We start from the raw sequence: 18,731 nt of genomic DNA on the forward strand, positions 1-18,731 counted from the left end.
TGGCTATTGGTCAAAAATGACAGTTCTTAAACTGCAATTGGTTAAAGATTTTTTGACGTAAAAGCTGTCAAACCCAATAAGTGAAGCCCCGCCCCAGGTTTGCGTTAGAAACGGGCCTTGTTGATGCCGAAACGCCTAGTGTCGGGGTAGTCAGAAATCTCTCATAATGCCGACCATAAAATTGCAAAGTTCTGATGGGGAGATGTTTGAGGTTGATGTTGATATTGCTAAGCAGTCAGTAACCATCAAGACTATGCTCGAAGATTTAGGAATGGACGATGAAGGCGACGATGATCCAGTTCCTTTGCCTAACGTCAATGCAGCCATACTCAAAAAGGTAACGTAAACTAACGTTAGCTTCAATCCATGACACAACACAAATGTTCGATCTGGTGGAAATCTGACAAGACCTATCATTTTGAATGTTAGATTTTTACACAGCCTATACTGGCAGTTGATGAAATATAAGTTGAACTTATTTGAAATTAAACTGGACATTTGGCTTCTTGGCTAGCTATCTCTCATAGCTATCTAGCTATCTGTAGCATAGCTAGCTAATTCGACCGGGGGAATTCTGAACAACATAGAACTACCACCCTCCATGACGACGATGCGAGTTAGCGATAGCGTTAGCCTAGTTTTTTCTTGAACACTCTACAGCTGAATGGGTTTTAGCTGTCTACTAATTTCACAATAAATTAAAAGAAAAAAATCAAAGGAGAGGACGCCCGGCTCTTTATGGGGGAGTTATGTGCTAAAGTTAGCCACTCATCAGAATTATGATGGTATCATCCTTGATCTCACGTTACCTCTATGTTGTTAACTCATATTAGTTGGTCAAAACACCTACACCTGTCTTAAGAAGTCAAATGGTTCTCAAGGCCCCTAGTAGTCAACACTGACCGTTATTGTTCGTCATATCGTGATTACCCTTTGCGTCAACTTTTGGCCTTACCTTAAAGGAACACGCCAACTTTTTTTTATTATTATTATTATTATTGTATTATTTGCAGTCTACCCAAGAGTCAGATAAGAAGATGCACATATCCTTTTTGTGCGTCCAATAACCCAGCCTACACCGTCAGCCTATCTTAGCATAATTCACTGCCTACAGCTCCCTTTTTATTGGCTTTGTATCTGTACTAAATATTCTATATAACCCCAACCGCCTCTGTCTGTACTCTGGACGATGGTAATTGACTTGAATGCATTTATGTGTATCTGAAATAGGTCATCCAGTGGTGCACACACCACAAAGATGACCCTCCTCCCCCTGAGGATGATGAGAACCGGGAGAAGAGAACAGATGACATCCCAGTGTGGGATCAGGAGTTCCTTAAGGTTGACCAGGGCACACTCTTCGAACTGATTCTGGCCGCAAACTATTTGGATATAAAAGGACTGTTGGATGTGACCTGCAAGACGGTCGCTAACATGATCAAAGGCAAGACCCCTGAGGAGATCAGGAAGACCTTTAACATCAAGAATGACTTCACAGAGGAAGAGGAGGCTCAAGTACGCAAGGAAAACCAGTGGTGTGAGGAGAAGTGAGATGGGGTACTTCGCCTAACACACCAGTCAGGATGTCTTTGAGATTCTGACTCCTCTGCACTGTTTATATTTGTGGATATTACATTACCATTACAATAGAGTGACAGACCTTGTGTGTGTTGTTCATAGCCTGATCTTTCCTTTTGCTTGTGTGGTATTAATATTCTTTGCTTGTCATTGTTTTTTGAAAATTTCAGCTTTTTCCTCATATATGTGGGTAGTATTCATTCATAAATCCCAGGAACCACTCTTCCCTATCATAATTTGAATTTTTAGCTTTATTGTCAAGTGAATAGACCTTGGTTTTCACAAATGACACAAGCTTGGTTAACAATTTTATAAACACATCGCATTCTACCTTTCTGTTGGAAATAAAAAATGTTTTCTTTTGCCCAAATTGTTTGCTCTTTTCTTGGGATGTAATAGCGTAACATTATGTACAGTGGACTAGAGTACCTATGTGAGCAATAAGTATTCTATGTTTGCATTCCTGCCCATTACTATACAGCATCCTTTTGGAGACCTTAATTTGGTGATTGTAACAAATATTATAATTTATGGAATACAAAGAAAAGTCACCCAATGAGTTAAATGAAAGCAATCCATTGCACTTCCCATAAGATTCAGAAACTGGTCTGTTTTAGGTATTTCTGTCAAGCATCGTAGTTTTGTTGTATCGTCTCTACCTGTACAGTTTAGTCTTTATTTTCTAAATACTTCAGAGCTCCAGGGTCTGGCATAGATCCATTGTGCGCTTGGTTAAATTACAGAATGATATGTGAGCTCTATATGTTTATGGCACAGAAGCCAAAATGTGAAATTAAACTGAAATTGGTCAAAGATGTTTGTGAAGCCTGTGCCTTAGGTTTGCGTTACAAACAAGCCTTACCAATGCCGAAATCATTACAGAAGAGTTCCAAATCTGGTTGATATTGGGCTCACAATTGCTTGGTTTCTGTCTTCAAATCGGAGCTCTGAGACTACTCTGCGTATAGCAAGCCTAATGATAAGATCAAATAAAACTTCCAGTCATGGTTTTTCAATGTAATAAACTGTTACTTAGGCCTACTGCATGTAGTAAAGCTATTTCCTTCCTCAAGCAATTTACCTTTGGGACTCAGTACTCATACACCTAATACTAAATAAAGCACCTGCTGAATGTAATGTTGAAATGCTTTGAAAGCTACATTGTATAACACTTAGCTAGCACATCACACACACACTCCTAGAACATAGCAACTTAGTTGTTTTTTCAGCTATGGTATATTCTAAAGGGCATGTCCCATTGAGTTACCACCTTCATATGTCCTCCAGATAGCACTTTTTCATCCTCATCTGGACAAAGCAGATGAAAACATCCTTGTGATATCACATTAACTCATGTTTCTATTTATTCTCATTAATAATAACAATTCAGCATCATAACAAAACAAAAGAAAATAAAAAATAAAAACAGTCTAATTTGGGATTTGTTTTGCGTAGCAGTACAAACATGTTTGGTCAGAGTGCACTTTCAAAGGAAGTGAATGGAGAGTGAGACAGCTGACATCAGCTGGGAGACCAGTTAAAAAAGCTATCCTTTATAGAACGAGGGGCTGAATCAGAACACAGACTGTCCAAATAGCTGCTGACTGGCGTGGGTCAGACTAAGGTCAGTGCAATATCCATATCCATTCCAGCTTTTGGAAAGAGGAGGAGCACAGACTGACAGGAGGAAGGAGACGGAGGAATGCCGGGTGTTTGGGGGGGGGGGGGGGTGATCAACTTCTCCTAAGAGATAAGGCACTTGGACAACACATAACACCGCAGATCTGCTGAACAACCACCATCAAAACAAATTGACAGAATTAAACTGCATTCAGTTCTGCTATGCCTAGGTTTTTTAGAAGAATCCCCCCCCCCCCCCCCCCCCCCCCAAGCTCAGAACCGACTCTTTTAAAAGAAACCCATTTTTCATTATGGAATCATAAAAAGATCAACCCACTTCGACTGACCGAACTGGCCCACACTCCTCAAATGATCTGTCGCTCTGACATCATATTATACAATGAAAAAAAATACCCATGAGTCATAGCACTAGTGATCCAGCAGAAACATACAGACAGTCAGAGTGGGAGTAACTGGGACCCGTTACGCTGGAATGGAAGTACCATCACCTCTTCTGGTCTTGGTGGTGCAGCATTTCACTGGGTTTCCAGCACAAAAGACTGGAAAACATTGATAGCGGAAAAACTTTGGAAGTGTTTTGTTGGTTCAAACACCATAAAGAGACAGATACAATACAACTGTAGAGACACACAATGATTTACATTTATATCTATACATCCATGACTGCATTTCTTCAGGTTTTTGTACATCTACAAAAATTACATTTAAACAAACTCAATCAGTTATCATCTCCCCATCAAAACAGAGCAACGTTTCCATAGGGACTGAATCAACAAACCCATAGCAACCCAGACAGCAGCTAAGTGTGTGGCAGACGTGGGCCTTATCTCAGCCAGGTCCATGCCAGACAAGGAGCAGATCTGTTACAGCACTGACTTCTGGGTGGGACCATTAAACAACAACCCTAAGGCAAGCAGGAGCTCCTTTGGCTTTCCTATGAGGACAGGCTCCCGGACTGCTCCGGAGGGCACATCCACTGTGGCTTAACGTTCTGGTGGTCAAACAGGAAACAGCAGTACAGAAAGGGTTCTGGTCATGACTAATGTTCTCCACGGGCTAGAGACCCAACTTGGTGGACAGAGTTAGCTCATTCCTCAGACCTGGGTATTTCAGACCTAGGAAACCTTGGCTACCCAAGGACCCAATCAGATGAACCAACAGTCCAGCACTAAAAACATCTGATTAAAAATGGGGAAGATTCCAACCAGATTCCCAAAAAGTAACCCCAGTTTTCAATCAAAGTAAAGATTCCCCAATAATTGCATAGAAAGGCTTGGACATTTTAGTACCTCCTGTATAACTGAAAGTTGAAATGTTGGGCTGTTTTGGAGAGTAAGGCTAGTTTATCATTGTCATTATAAATACGAACACTTTTTTCTTTCTACTGAAACAGCAGGCACGTCTGATTCGTAACCACACCAGGATCTCTGCTGACTGGACCAGATGTAGTGTGGAGTTGGCGTGGATCTGGCCCCTATTTGGAGCGTGTGTAGCTTGAATTCACTTCAGTTGGGGGTGGCATTGACACTAGAAACAACACAGTTGAGGCGGGACTATAGATAAGGCACACAAGTCACAAGTAAGGACAATAGACATTAAGCAGCATCACCACCCCCCCCCCCTCCTTTTTCTTTCTCCTTGACTCTCTCTCACTCTCTCTCTTTCTCTCTCTCTCTATTCATTTCTCTCTATCTCTCTCTCTCTCTCTCTGAGGCACCACTTTGGCACATTTGGCTCTGGCTTTTCAAATGAATGTTATGGAACAAGTGCATGTTGTACGTTTGTATCATTTCTGTGTCTCTTCCTGTGTTGCACATTTGGGATGACACCTGTGTGTAATATCAATTGGTAGAGTCATGTAAAAAGTGGGTGAATGGGTTAATGTGTGAGCATGTAGGTATGTGTGTGTGTGTGTGTGTGTGTGTGTGTGTGTGTGTGTGTGAGGAGAGAAAGACAGAGAGTGAGTTTGTGTGTGTATGTTTGAATTTGTGTGGCAATGTATGTATGGGGGAGGGATAGTCCTTTCCTGATATCTGGAATCCTTATCTCCTCTCTTCTATCTCTCTCTCTCTCTGTCTCTTGTACTGGACTCTGCACCAGCACTCTGTGTTCTGGTACTGGTCCTGTTGTCTCTGACATGTGACTCCATCACTCCATCTTGTGGTGGCTGTTGTTGTGGTTGTGGGGGATGTGGCCGTTCTGGACAGGGCCGTTCTTCTTCACACCTCCGTTCTTCATCTCCTCCTCCTCCTCCCCTGCTGAGTCATCGGTCTCCTCTTTATCGCTCCTGGCGTCATCCACCTTTTCCTGCAAAGAGGAGGTGGCCGATTCATCATCAGAGTACACATGTAAGACAGCAGCACACTGATAATGAGAGCGTGGGTGAAGTGGTGTGATTATCAGAGTCTAGTGATGTAACATGAGAGTGTCGTGGTGTGATTATAAGAGTCCAGTAATGTAACATGAGAGTGTAGTGGTGTGATTATCAGAATCTAGTAATGTAACATGAGAGTGTAGTGGTGTGATTATAAGAGTCCAGTAATGTAACATGAGAGCGTAGTGGTGTGATTATCAGAGTCTAGTGATGTAACATGAGAGCGTAGTGGTGTGATTATCAGAGTCTAGTGATGTAACATCAGAGTGTAGTGGTGTGATTATCAGAATCTAGTAATGTAACATGAGAGTGTAGTGGTGTTCGTTCGTTCATGTAGTGGATGATCGTGAGAGTGCAGTGGTGTTCCATACTGAGTTTTGTAGTGGATGATCGTGAGAGTGCAGTGGTGTTCCATACTGAGTGTTGTAGTGGATGATCGTGAGAGTGCAGTGGTGTTCCATACTGAGTGTTGTAGTGGATGATCGTGAGAGTGCAGTGGTGTTCCATACTGAGTGTTGTAGTGGATGACCGTGAGAGTGTATGTAAATGGAGTAGTGGAGTAAATGTGCGTACATTACTGCTGAGGAACCTGACGGCTATGCGAATGATGAGCACTGCCCAGAAGATGTGTAGGCACTGGAGCACGATCATGAGTGCGTTGAAGAAGTAGTAGCAGAAGAACGGAGGGTACATGGAGAGGGGGTACACGATGGTGCAGTACAAGATCCTGAAAGAGCAGAACACAAGGAGTCAGAGACTAAACCAAAAATGTGTGTGTGTGTGTAGAGGAATACTAAAATACTGAAAATGAATCAAATGAAATTAAATCAAAGGAAACATAAACATATATGTGATAAATGTGTACCAATGATATCACAGATACGCCGGTTGCATTGTTTGGGAGGTGCCAGCATCATTTATGAATTACAGTGTGTGGGACTGTGTATCTAGGCATGGTGTGGTGTGTGTGTGTGTGTGTGTGTGTGTGTGTGTGTGTGTGTGTGTGTGCCTCACCGAAACGGGAATATGACGAGACGGGTGATGATGAAAACCGCAGCGAAGAGGATGAAGATGTTATTGCAGGTGTTCCTCCAGCCAGCGTAGTTAAACATCTTAGCTGACTGGATGGATGGTACACAGACAGGCAAACAGGTAGATGGGTGGATGAATATACGCAGAGAGAGAGAGAGAAAAGGGTACATTAGTTGATATCTCCCACTAGATGGCGATAGAGAACACTGAAACTCCCAGGTGTGGAGTAATAAATGTTCTGTGCGATGACAGCTATGCATGTGCTAGACAGACCTCTCTGGGGACGGGACAGAGTCTGAGAGGAAAACTTCCTGTCCCTAATATGAGCTTTTTTCAGTCACATAACAGACACAGACTAACAGCTGAGCTAACACAGACAAGTCTACTAGATAAACTCATTTCCAGAAGCCTGTCTGTATCTAAGTTACAGAATATGCTAAATAGGCCTAGGTCCAGATCATCCCATAATGATAGCTATCATATTGTTGTGTCGGCGTGCCCTGAGCTGCAAATAGCTCAGCAATATGCAAGAGGCTACTGTATGTAAACCAGTAATTGTCTTCACCAACTTTTGAAATACAGATGTCACCACGTAGGGAGATCATCTAGTAGGGCCTAGAGCACAGACTGACCTTAGTGCATCTGTCTTTTCTCTGGTATGAGCTAAGCCCAGGTGACATTGTATAACATGATTTTATTTGGGATGACATGAGAAGCTCGGAGAGGCAGATGCGTGCCTCAATACCACCTCCTCCTGCCTCAACACCACCTCCTCATGAGGCTTGGAACTGATAGCAGTCATGCCTCAACACCACCTCCTCCTGAGGCTTGGAACTGATAGCAGTCATGCCTCAACACCACCTCCTCCTGAGGCTTGGAACTGATAGCAGTCATGCCTCAACACCACCTCCTCCTGAGGCTTGGAACTGATAGCAGTCATGCCTCAACACCACCTCCTCCTGAGGCTTGGAACTGATAGCAGTCATGCCTCAACACCACCTCCTCACCTCCAGCAGTCATGCCTCAGTGCCTCTAGGCTTCTCAGCTACGAATATATGTGTAAAACATTCATATATACATTTATGTACATTGATATATTTACACAGATACTGTAATTATACTTTGCAATCCATCAAACCCTTTGTGTGTTTGTGTCTGTGTGTGTGTGTGTGTGTGTGTGTGTGTGTGTGTGTGTGTTTGTGTGTGTGTGTGGTTGTTTACCTCTAGCAGATAGTCGGCGGAATCGTGCAGCAGCATTATCAGAGTTCCTGCCCTGATGTAGTTGACGCACCACGAGAAGCTGATGAGGAGGATAGTGGCCACATGATGGATGATCTGCTCCTTAAAGTCCTGAGTGGGGAGGCACCACACACGCACACACACACACACCCACACCCCCACACACACACACACACACACACACACACACACACACACACACACACACACACCCCCCCCCCCCCCCCACACACACACACACACACAGACAGGGTAAATAGTTAGCAAAGACACTGCAAATGAACACAAGTTGCTCTGGTTTTCTTTTAATCTCAATCGATGGGTTCATGGGTACATGCATTACAAGATCCAAGTACATAATAAGCCTGCCAACCATATAAATGCCCAAAATCACCAAACGTCCCCCTCCATAACTGTGTGTGTGTGTGCATGTGTGTGTGTGTGTGTGTGTGAGAGAGAGAGAGAGAGAGAGAGAGAGAAATAGAGAGAGAAAGTCTATTTGTCTTTGTCTATGTGTGTGTGATGTAATAACGGCTAATGCTGGCCTTTGTTTGGCCTATTAGGCCTCATATTACCATATCTAAGAGCGGTTTGCTTAGATGCGGAAACACTGGCCAGGTGCATTGTGGATGTGGGGCAAAGGGTTTACAGATACACACACACACCAAACAGATCCACTGACCCAAACAGACACATGCATGCATGTACAAAATGGAGACCCCCCCCCACACACAGACATTCACAGACATTCACAGACACATAGGCACACACATGTGGTTGTGGTGGCTTACCTTGCGCTTGACATCTGAAGCCACACTAAACAGAAGCGAGGCGTAGAAGCTGAGCTCCACCATGTAGTACCAGTACTGAGATGGCAACAGGGTCTGAGGGACACACACAACAATGGAACATTAGCACTGTGTGTGTGTGTGTGTGTGTGTGTGTGTGTGTGTAATTAATCATGTAATACCAATACTGAGACAGCAGCAGGGTCTGAGGGACACACAACTGTGTACAAATGTCTACTGAGAAGGTGTGTGTGTGTGTGTGTGTGTGTGTGTGTGTGTGTGTGTGTGTGTGTGTGTCTGTGTGCATGTGTGTGTGTGTAATTGATCATGTAATACCAATACTGAGACAGCAGCAGGGTCTGAGGGACACACACAATGTGTGTGACACTGTGTGTGTGTGTGTGGGGGGGGGGGGGGTGGGGGGGGGGGTATTGTTTTGTGTGTGTGTGTGTGTGTGTGTGTGTGTGTGTGATGAATGCTGCGTGTCTGTGTTGTATGATGTAAGGGTATGTGTGTGTGTTGAGTGTGTTTTTGCTGATAATAGATGAGTCTATGGTTTCACAGACGCTGAATTACTCCTTTACATGACAAACTCACCAAAACTGGGAAGCCTTTCCACATATCCTCCAAGTTATACAGCCAGGGTTTCTGTGAGGCAGAGGGAGGAAGAGAGGAAGATAGAGGGAGACAGACATGGGCAGAGGAAAAGATGGAGGGGGGGGTGGACACAGTCATAATGATTAATGGAGATGAACCTACATGAGGACACTGAGGAACAGCTAGATGGACTGTGTCCTACACTAAGAGAGTGTGGTAAAACTACTGTGTGTGGGTGTGTGTGTCCGTATGTGTGTGGGTGTGTGTGTCCGTGTGTGTGTGTGTGTGTGTTTATTTACAGGCTGCGTGTTTTGCGTGTGTGTGTGTGTATGTGTGTGTGTGTGTGTGTGTGTGTGTGTGTGTGTGTGTGGGTGTGTGTGTCCGTATGTGTGTGTGTGTGTGTGTGTGTGTGTGTGTGTGTGTGTGTGTGTGTGTGTGTGTGGGTGTGTGTGTCCGTATGTGTGTGTGCGTGTGTGTTTATTTACAGGCTGCGCGTTTTGTGTGTCATGATCTGAGCATAACACGAGGTAAGGGAGCAGCAGAGATCAGACGTTCAATGAAAACTCACGTCAATCAAGGCAGCCAGTCCACCGACAAACAGTAGAAGGTAAAAAGTGAACCTCCAACTGCAACACACACAGACATTGACACAGAGCATCTTAATATGGATCTATCACACATAAACCACATACAATATTTATCATGTGTACCATTGGTATCACGTTTTAAGTTAACCATTGGTATCATGTTTTATCATGTGTAACCATAGTATCACGTGTTATTTATCACTCAAGCAAATGAAAAACAAACACACACACACACACACACACACACAGCTAGAAAAACATAGTTCATATACTCCTACAAATGACACAAACACAAAGTCATGTTGGGTCACACTGCCCCGTTTCATCCCACCCTGCCCCCCTGTCCCCACAGCTGAAACAACAGCCCTATTAGCCCTGACTAAGACAAAGTTCCAACATGCCACCACGTGTGAACAAAGTGGTCTTCAGCATGGATTTCAAGAGCAAACACAGCGAGCTGATGTAAGGTTCTATGGCACAGGTACAGACAGCATTCTGGCAGAGAACTCTAATTCATGGTTCTAAGGTGGTAGTGCAAGTCAAAATTCTAAGGTGACCTCTAATTCATGGTTCTAAGACACACATGCTGATGGAGTTCTAAGGTAAAGTCTAATTCATGGTTCTAAGGCACAAGTGCAGACAATACAGAGGATCTAAAAAGGCCCAAGCGATACCACGGCACACCAGGCAGACTCAGTGAGGGAGAGAACCTGGATCAGGAGAATGTGGAACAGGAGAAAATGAAATGACAAAACAGAGCCTGATGGAGGACGCACACGCACGCATGCACGCATGCACGCACAAGGGCGGACGGACACACACACACACATACACACACACCACATCTCAATTTGGTACTGATCTCACTAGCCAAAAACTCAGTTAGCGATCCAATGAAGATGAACAAATGTACTGGAAAAGAAGGATTTTTTCATCAGTCATCAGAAGGTGTGTGTGTGCTTATAAATACTTTATTACTGCATCAGTCATTAGAAGGTGTGTGTGTGTGCTTATAAACCCTTTATTATTGCATCAGTCATCAGAAGGTGTGTGTGTGTGCTTATAAATCCTTTATTACTGCATAATCTGAGCAGGTTAGCGGTTGAAGCACTTGATAATGTGTCAATGGCAGGGGATGGGGTGGAGTAAAAATAGCATCCAACATGCAAGCATGCGTGTCTGACTGTGTGTGTGTGTGTGTGTGTGTGTGTGTGTGTGCATGTGTGTGAGCGAGAGAGAGAGAGACAGAGAGAGAGAGAGAGAGAGAGAGAGAGAGAGAGAAAGCGTGTGAGAGAGAGTCTGTGTGTGTATGCCCTCTCTCTTCCTGTATCCCGCTGGGACAAGAGTGGCATCTGCCAGAGCACAAGTGTGAAGGGTGCGGGCCAAGCTGCATGGCACACAGGCCTCTGCCAGTTACTTCAGCTTCTCATTTGACCTCGTCTGGGGCCAGTCGGCCTGAAAACACCTAATAAGTCCTTCTGGCCTTATACATCAGCTCACACAAACAGCTTTGATCCAACATAATTCTCCAGCTAAAGCTATGAAGTTCCTTCATAGATAGATAGATTGATCTATCTATCTATCTATCTATCTATCTATAAGTTTGCCCTGGAGCTGACTGCAGCGTCAGCATAAATTTACTTTCTTAAAGAACTCTGAAAAACTCTTTACTGTCACTATGCATTAGCAGATGGGCAAACAAACAAAGCCAGAGCCAGTCCACTCAGACGTGTCGTCTCTGTCCAGAGAGTAATTGGCACTATGCCTGAACTGCTCAGTCTACAGCACAGAGCTCCTTACTACACAGTAGAGAAATGGATACAATTCACCATAATTCCACATAACAGAGCATAATGCTTATACATCATACTCTACAGTATATTAAGTCCAATACTATACTATACTATGCCATGCTATGGGATGCTATACTACTATACTATACTATACTATACTATACTATACTATACTATGTGATGTTATACTATACTATACTATACTATACTATACTATACTATACTAGACTATACTATACTATATGGGTCTATCTATTAATGACAGGAATGTCTGTCTGTTTGTTTGTTATTTGCATTTCTCTTGAACCATTGTCCGATTGATTACAAGGTGTCTTGCAACGGCCACGAGTAGGTGCAGTGTCAAGTTTGGCGTTGTTTGGATAAGAAATGCTTTTTCGCCACTCTAGCCGCTGGCCACCTCCCCAATTATGTCTGACCTCAACAATAAAAAATGCTCTGTATGCGGTTTGCTTGCATACAATTATTCTGCGGATTTTCAACAACATGCAGGTATGCAATAAAAATGACATGGAATAAACTGACACATTGTTGCAAATTTCATATGATGATGCATCATTCCACAAAATGGTTTGTCTTCTCTATCATCAAGTTATTCAATAGGAATGAACAACATCTAAGCATATAGCCTTAACTCAAAACAGCTGTAAGGCTTACTGTATGTCATTTTGATCTATAAAAAATGTCACATGCAAGCCATGCTTAAATTCTGCTCACTGCACATTTATTATATTTTATTATAATATATATAAACTTTATTACAGACTCTAGACCCAACAGCAAGACATACAACATAAAAAAAGAAATAGATACATAAACACATACAAATATACTGATGTTTGTATGTGTTTATGATTCATGAGAGTCCATACCAATGTTTCCACAAATATGATTGATATCTGACCGAGCTGCACCTGGGGCTTGTGAGCATCATTATAATACAGTTTTGAGACTCACCAAGTCGGGACATGAACTTAAACATTAGGTTCCTCAAGAGAGCCTGTAGAGTGCTTAGCCCTGAGTCCCAAAAGAGCTTAGGCTACTTGCACTGCTACTCCTGGGCTTTTTCAGCAGGATCCCCAGGCAGTCATTATATGCCACCTGAAGTTTGCGCAGGGTCTGCTTTTTGTAGCTGACCCATAATGGGACTGCATACATATGGGTGCAGTATGCACAAAACAAGCTCACTTTCACAACATCAGAACAGTGATTGAATTTCCGGACTAACATGTTTGCTTGGACATACAACATTTGTCTCTGCCTATACATATCAGCATCATCTTCCATATTGTCAGTGATGATGTGCCCAAGATATTTCGTACAGTTAGATACACAGAGGGATTGCCCTGACAGGTAAGACATTGGAAAGTGCAGCTTCTGATCCTCTTTGGTCCTACATATCAATACAACACTCTTTTTTGCATTGTACTGTACATCAAACTCAACCCCAGTTCAGTATTCATTATTGAATGCTTAGCTGGAATGATTCCCTAGCACCCTATTTTTAAAGCAGGCCTACCTACGGGCATGTACGGGTTTTCTACAGGAATAGCATGTTTGACAGGCACTGCACTAGAATCATACAACAAATAAATAAGTGCAAATAAATAGCTGTGGGGTAATATTGTGTTACGGTGAGTGGAGATGGGTGTGTATGCTCACCTGGCCTCTTGGAACTTCTTCAGGAGGTTGGGTCTGTCCTGGTTTCGTCGTCTGCGGAACCATCTCTGCACCTGCTGCTGTGTGTAACCTGTTTGCTTACATAATGATTCTACAGAACTCTGTGGGCACATACACACACACACATACACACACACACACACACACAGAAAGAGAGAGAGAGATTCTTTCAATATCTGAATTCCAATTATTATATCAGTAATTGTGATGGCAGGGTGATTACATTTGTGAGGCTGAGTGGAAACCATGCCTGTGTGCCTGTGTTGATGTGAGGGCTTCATATGTGCCTGTGTTGATGTGAGGGCTTCATACTGTATGTGCCTGTGTTGATGTGAGGGCTTCATATGTGCCTGTGTTGATGTGAGGGCTTTGTGTCCTGTGTTGATGTGAGGACTTCATATGTGCCTGTGTTGATGTGAGGGCTTCATATGTGCCTGTGTTGATGTGAGGGCTTCATATGTGCCTGTGTTGATGTGAGGGCTTTGTGTCCTGTGTTGATGTGAGGACTTCATATGTGCCTGTGTTGATGTGAGGGCTTTGTGTCCTGTGTTGATGTGAGAGCTTTGTGTCCTGTGTTGTCTGATCGTGTGCTTGTGCTTGTTTTGTAGCCCTTGTGCTCCTTGTGCCCACCCTTCACCTGATTCCTACTGTCTCTGCCTGTAGGCCTCCGCTCAGCTGTTCCTCATTGTGTCCACCAGTTTGCCTATTTATACCCTGCGGTACCATGCCAGTCCCAGTTTGGCTGTTTGGCATTTCTGACTCCATATCTGTTTCTGTACCATGTGTCTGCCCCAGTTTTAGTCCCAGCTGGATCCCTGTGTATTAGCTTTTTTTACCTGCTCCTGACTTTAGCTTATTCTAACCTTCTACCTCTTGTGTCATGCATTTGGATTATGACTCTTGACCTGTGTTGGGTGTTTGGGTTGGCCGTTGTGTTAAGTAGTGGTTTGAGTATGTGTGTACCTATGTTAGGTGTTTGGGCTGGTTGTGTTAAGTAGTGGTTTGAGTATGTGTGTACCTGTGTTGGGTGTTTGGGTTGGCCATTGTGTCAAGTAGTGGCTTGAGTATGTGGGTACCTGTGTTGGGTGTTGAGTTGGCTGTGTTAAGTAGTGGTTTGAGTATGTGGGTACCTGTGTTGGGTGTTGAGTTGGCTGTGTTAAGTAGTGGTTTGAGTATGTGGGTACCTGTGTTGGGTTGGCTGTTAAGTAGTGGTTTGAGTATGTGTGTACCTGTGCTGGGTATTTAGTGGTTTTGCAGTAGAAGGCCTCAAGTGTTGGATTGGGAGCGGCTCGAAGCCGTTTTGTCGCTTTCACGCCAAGCAGAGCCGCTAAGCGCATGCCAAGCGTCCTGAGGAGAATAAATGAGAAGAGACAACCCTTATTGAATCACCATGTCAGGATTAACACCAAACATTCCCACATCACCAATATGCCATTGTAGAACATCAGAAAATATCACAAAATAATCATGTATAGCTTTTGAAAGAACACATATGAAGAGCAACATAAAAGGAGAGTAGAGGAAGATAGAGAAAGGATGAGAAAATGTTAAAAAGTAAAAAGATAAGGAGCCATTAGCAGGAATAGAATACAAAAGTTGAGGGTTTGGGCAATAGAATTAAGAGTGTGTAGCATGCACTCAGAAATACACAGCATGGGTGTATTCTAAAAATACACAGCATCAGTCGTAAATTAAGAAAACAGCCAACCTGGATACTCTCTGCTACCAGCACACGCAGGCAGATAATCCAGTTACACAAAAAGAATCTAATTCAATAATGATAGTGAAACGAAAAAAATCTAATTTTAAGACTGGTAAGAAGGACAGTAGGAATACGAAGAAATAAAGAAAGAAAGAGCAAGGGAAGATAGAAGATGGCGTGCTAAAAGAAGAAACAGATAAGAGGAGTCTGGTCGCCCTGAGAGGAACAGGAACACTTACAGAGGGTCCCCGTTAAAAATTGACACTTCATTCACGATAATGGTGATTCACGCAGCTGGGTGACATGTAAGTACAACTGCAGCCGCTTGGGGGCAGCATAGTCCGCTGTGGCGTTCAACGGTCGAACTGGACGGCGCATTCGACAGCAAGGGCTGTGATTGGCCGAGTTTTCAGTGCGTTTCTCTGTTTTTAGCAGCCCCTGCAACATGCTAATCCACTGTAGCCTAAGCTTTGTACATAATGTTAAACATAGTTTTGGATTCAGTGGCAAGATTTCTTGATTGTATAGTGCCTGTCTCTCAGTAATGTTTTAAAATGAGAGCTTCGTCAGCTGGCAGTAGGCTACTTTGTCGGTAGTCATGAGAAGTTCGCTTGCTATCAGAACATAAAAATGCTGCCCAGAAACCTTGTGAATAGTTCTGACACTAACGAGGTTGAAATATAGCCTTTGCCTACAGCATCTCCTTAACAGTAAAGTTAACAAAATGGCAGCATTCATATGACAAAGGAAAACGAATCCGGTCACTCAAGACTGTGCCGCAGCCATGGGGCAGAAGACGCTTGGTGGCCGTCCACAACGTTATAAACTTAACCTAAATAGTCGGCTGCTGTAAGCTACAATCGGATTTTATTGTATACCCCTGTTGTCTCAATGATGATAACATCTCATTTCCGACTATATTTCAAAGTGTGCCGTTCATTTGCATTATTAACATAACATCGTATTTTGTCATTTTTGGCGAAGACATGCATTCCGTTAGGGATATTGAACATATTTAACATTCTCTAACCATCGTGATTTCGAATTGGTGCAGTTGTCAGCACAAAAACTCATTTTATTCTTTTGCTCTTTTGCATTGCTCTATGCTGTTCTATGGTGCTTTCTGCCTCTTGGTTGCGCACGCATGTTTTCGTGGCGTTTCATAGAAATCCATATATAATGAGCGCATAAAACGACTTGTTGACGTTTTGGGACATTAATCTACATGTAGGCTACGTTAAGCTTTAAGGATTGTATGTCCTTAATTTATTTATATAGGCCTATTTAGGCTACTTGCGCAAACCGTGGATACTTTTATTGCCACACAACAATATTGCTGGTATTTGTTACATTCGCTTCAAAAGGCACCGCTTCAGAAAGCTGCACTGCTTGTGAAAGAAGGGGGTGGGGGAGGGGAGCTTGCAGCCAAGTGTCGGAAAAATGCATAGCCTACAACACAGAACCCGCTTCTCGCATTAGTCACTGACAGTAGACACGCTTCCAGCCTAATGACTTTCACACATTTTGAATGATTTACAGCAGGGGTCTCAAACACCCGGCCCGCGGGCCAAATCCGGCCCGCGTCCTGCCCAATTCCGGCCCGCGACGTATGACAAAATAATAATGTAATCCGGCCCTTGAGGCTATTAATTGCGACAAACAACGATACTGCTTAAAATAGACGATAGATCCAGGTAAGGTGACAAATCTCATTTGTAGGCCTACTCTACTCTTCAAACCCAAAATCGCTGCGCAAAGTTTTCAGGAAATACTTGTATTACACGCGAGAAACACAAAGACGTGCATATGTAATGACGCGGAAGCGATGCAGGCCATAGTGTTGCAGAAATTGAAGCAGAAATTAAGTAGAAATAGGCCTACACCAAATGTTGAAAAACGTTCACGTGTGATGAAGTCTTAGGTAAGCTATGTTATTCACCTATTCTAATTCTGAAGAAGAATATCCTTTTGGAGATTATGATCGATCGTCTATGACAGTGATAGTCGCGGTGCGTCTCTGAATGGAGGTGCGTGTATACAACGGTGTCCACTAAGCATACCATGCTTGTTTCGACCCTCTGCCCAACATAGCTTGGAGGTTGCAGTGGTAATCGTGATAATAGTGTCCGTAATGGATGTGGTACAGACAGCAGGGCTAGTAGAAATAGGGCTCTAAAGAACTACAAAGTCACCCGCAATATGATGCGAACTTCTGGGTACTGCAGAAAATATTTCTTAACTTCAAAAACTCAGTGTCTAAAACTCGGTGTCATTCAGACTCAACCCTCTTGACGTTTGGTGATTAATTGACAGCTGTTTTGGGACACGTTAAACGTTCTTTATAATGAGCGCATAAAACGACTTGTTGTTTGGGACATTAAGCTACGTTAAGCTTTTTCACGTTAAGGATTGTATGTCCTTAATTTATTTATATATTTAGGCTACTTGCGCAAACCCTGGATACTTTTATTGCCACACAACAATATTGGTGGTATTTGTTACATTAGCTTCAAAAGGCACCGCTTCAGAAAGCTGCACTGCTTGTGAAAGAAGGGGGTGGGGGAGGGGAGCTTGCAGCCAAGTGTCGGAAAAATGCATAGCCTACAACACGACCCGCTTCTCGCATTAGTCACTGACAGTAGACACGCTTCCAGCCTAATGACTTTCACACATTTTGAATGTCTTTCTATAGGCTAAGCATATAATGGAGATAGAGTAGAAAACTGGATTTAACTAAACAAATGTAACTAAGTAAACTGATTGTTTACTCTACAGTAGGCTATGTTCCCCCTCTCAGGCTGTACAGTAGGCCTATTGAAAGTAGGCTAATGAGCTCAATAGACACGTTAGCGCTTCCATTAGGAAACTTTCGTTGCAGACTTTCACAACTGATTGTTTAGCCTACAGTAGCCTACTGTAGGCCTACTCTACAGTAGCCTAGGCTATAGGTTATGTTCCCCCTCTCAGGCTGTACAGTAGGCCTATTGAAAGTAGACTAATGAGCTTAGACACATTAGCGCTTCCAGCCTAATGACTTTCACACATGAATGATTTACAGTAGACACATTAGCGCTCCACGCAGTGGCGTAACTAGGCCTAGTAGGTGCAGCAAGTGCAGTCGCACCAGGGCCTATGACCTCCGTCGCTACCCCCGCAATGCAATTGCTGGAAAATTCTATACCGGTCCTTTCTGACCAGGGCAAGGCTACAGCGCAGACACTCGCAAATAAATGGGGGTTCAGAGTACATTTGAAAATGTGAAGAGTGAAAGCGTCACTTTGACGAACTATCGGAAGATAAACGCTTAACCGATGCAGAGAGATACTTAAAAGTGCAGGTATTTAATGCAACTCTGGACATCATAATCAGTCAGCTCTCCCAAAGATGTGCAAGCATGCGGGAAACTTGTTATGTGTTTGAGTCTTTACGTCCTATGATCCTTCAACTCGCCGGTGATGATGAACTGCTTGAAAAGGCAGTACGTTTGTCAGACCATTATAGCATGGACATTGCACCGACATTCCCAACACAACTCCTCTCATTTAGGTCTTGCTTTAAAGCAGAGATTTCACAGAAGTCATCTATTTTTCAACTTGCCAAAAGGCTGGTGGTAGATTATGACAGTGTAACATCCACATTCGGGGAAGTGTGTACTGCTCTCATGTTGTTTCTACATTGCCTATGACTGTGGCAACAGCTGAG

General features: G+C 43.3%; 2 protein-coding genes across 2 annotated transcripts in view; one reads left to right on the top strand and one right to left on the bottom strand.

Moving 5' to 3' along the window:
• Positions 1 to 94: 94 nt before the first annotated feature.
• LOC121721083 (S-phase kinase-associated protein 1-like) lies at positions 95 to 1,943 on the top strand. The gene is made up of 2 exons (XM_042107693.1): positions 95 to 337; positions 1,231 to 1,943. Exons 1-2 carry the CDS (start codon positions 167 to 169, stop codon positions 1,549 to 1,551), a joined length of 492 nt encoding a protein of 163 aa, XP_041963627.1. The 5' UTR covers positions 95 to 166; the 3' UTR covers positions 1,552 to 1,943.
• A 968-nt stretch (positions 1,944 to 2,911) lies between these two features.
• The window catches only part of cers2b (ceramide synthase 2b), a 30,578-nt gene continuing 14,758 nt past the window's right edge, over positions 2,912 to 18,731 (bottom strand). The window contains exons 3-11 of the mRNA XM_042107689.1: positions 14,557 to 14,674; positions 13,310 to 13,428; positions 9,818 to 9,875; positions 9,250 to 9,300; positions 8,656 to 8,748; positions 7,847 to 7,975; positions 6,608 to 6,714; positions 6,167 to 6,320; positions 2,912 to 5,526 (exon numbers count right to left, since the gene is read on the bottom strand). Of these exons, the coding sequence (XP_041963623.1) occupies positions 5,368 to 5,526; positions 6,167 to 6,320; positions 6,608 to 6,714; positions 7,847 to 7,975; positions 8,656 to 8,748; positions 9,250 to 9,300; positions 9,818 to 9,875; positions 13,310 to 13,428; positions 14,557 to 14,674 (988 nt within the window). The 3' untranslated portion in view covers positions 2,912 to 5,367. The remainder of the gene's footprint in view (positions 5,527 to 6,166; positions 6,321 to 6,607; positions 6,715 to 7,846; positions 7,976 to 8,655; positions 8,749 to 9,249; positions 9,301 to 9,817; positions 9,876 to 13,309; positions 13,429 to 14,556; positions 14,675 to 18,731) is intronic.

This window comes from Alosa sapidissima, chromosome 10 (genome assembly GCF_018492685.1).
Source record: "Alosa sapidissima isolate fAloSap1 chromosome 10, fAloSap1.pri, whole genome shotgun sequence".
Taxonomy (NCBI): domain Eukaryota; kingdom Metazoa; phylum Chordata; class Actinopteri; order Clupeiformes; family Clupeidae; genus Alosa; species Alosa sapidissima.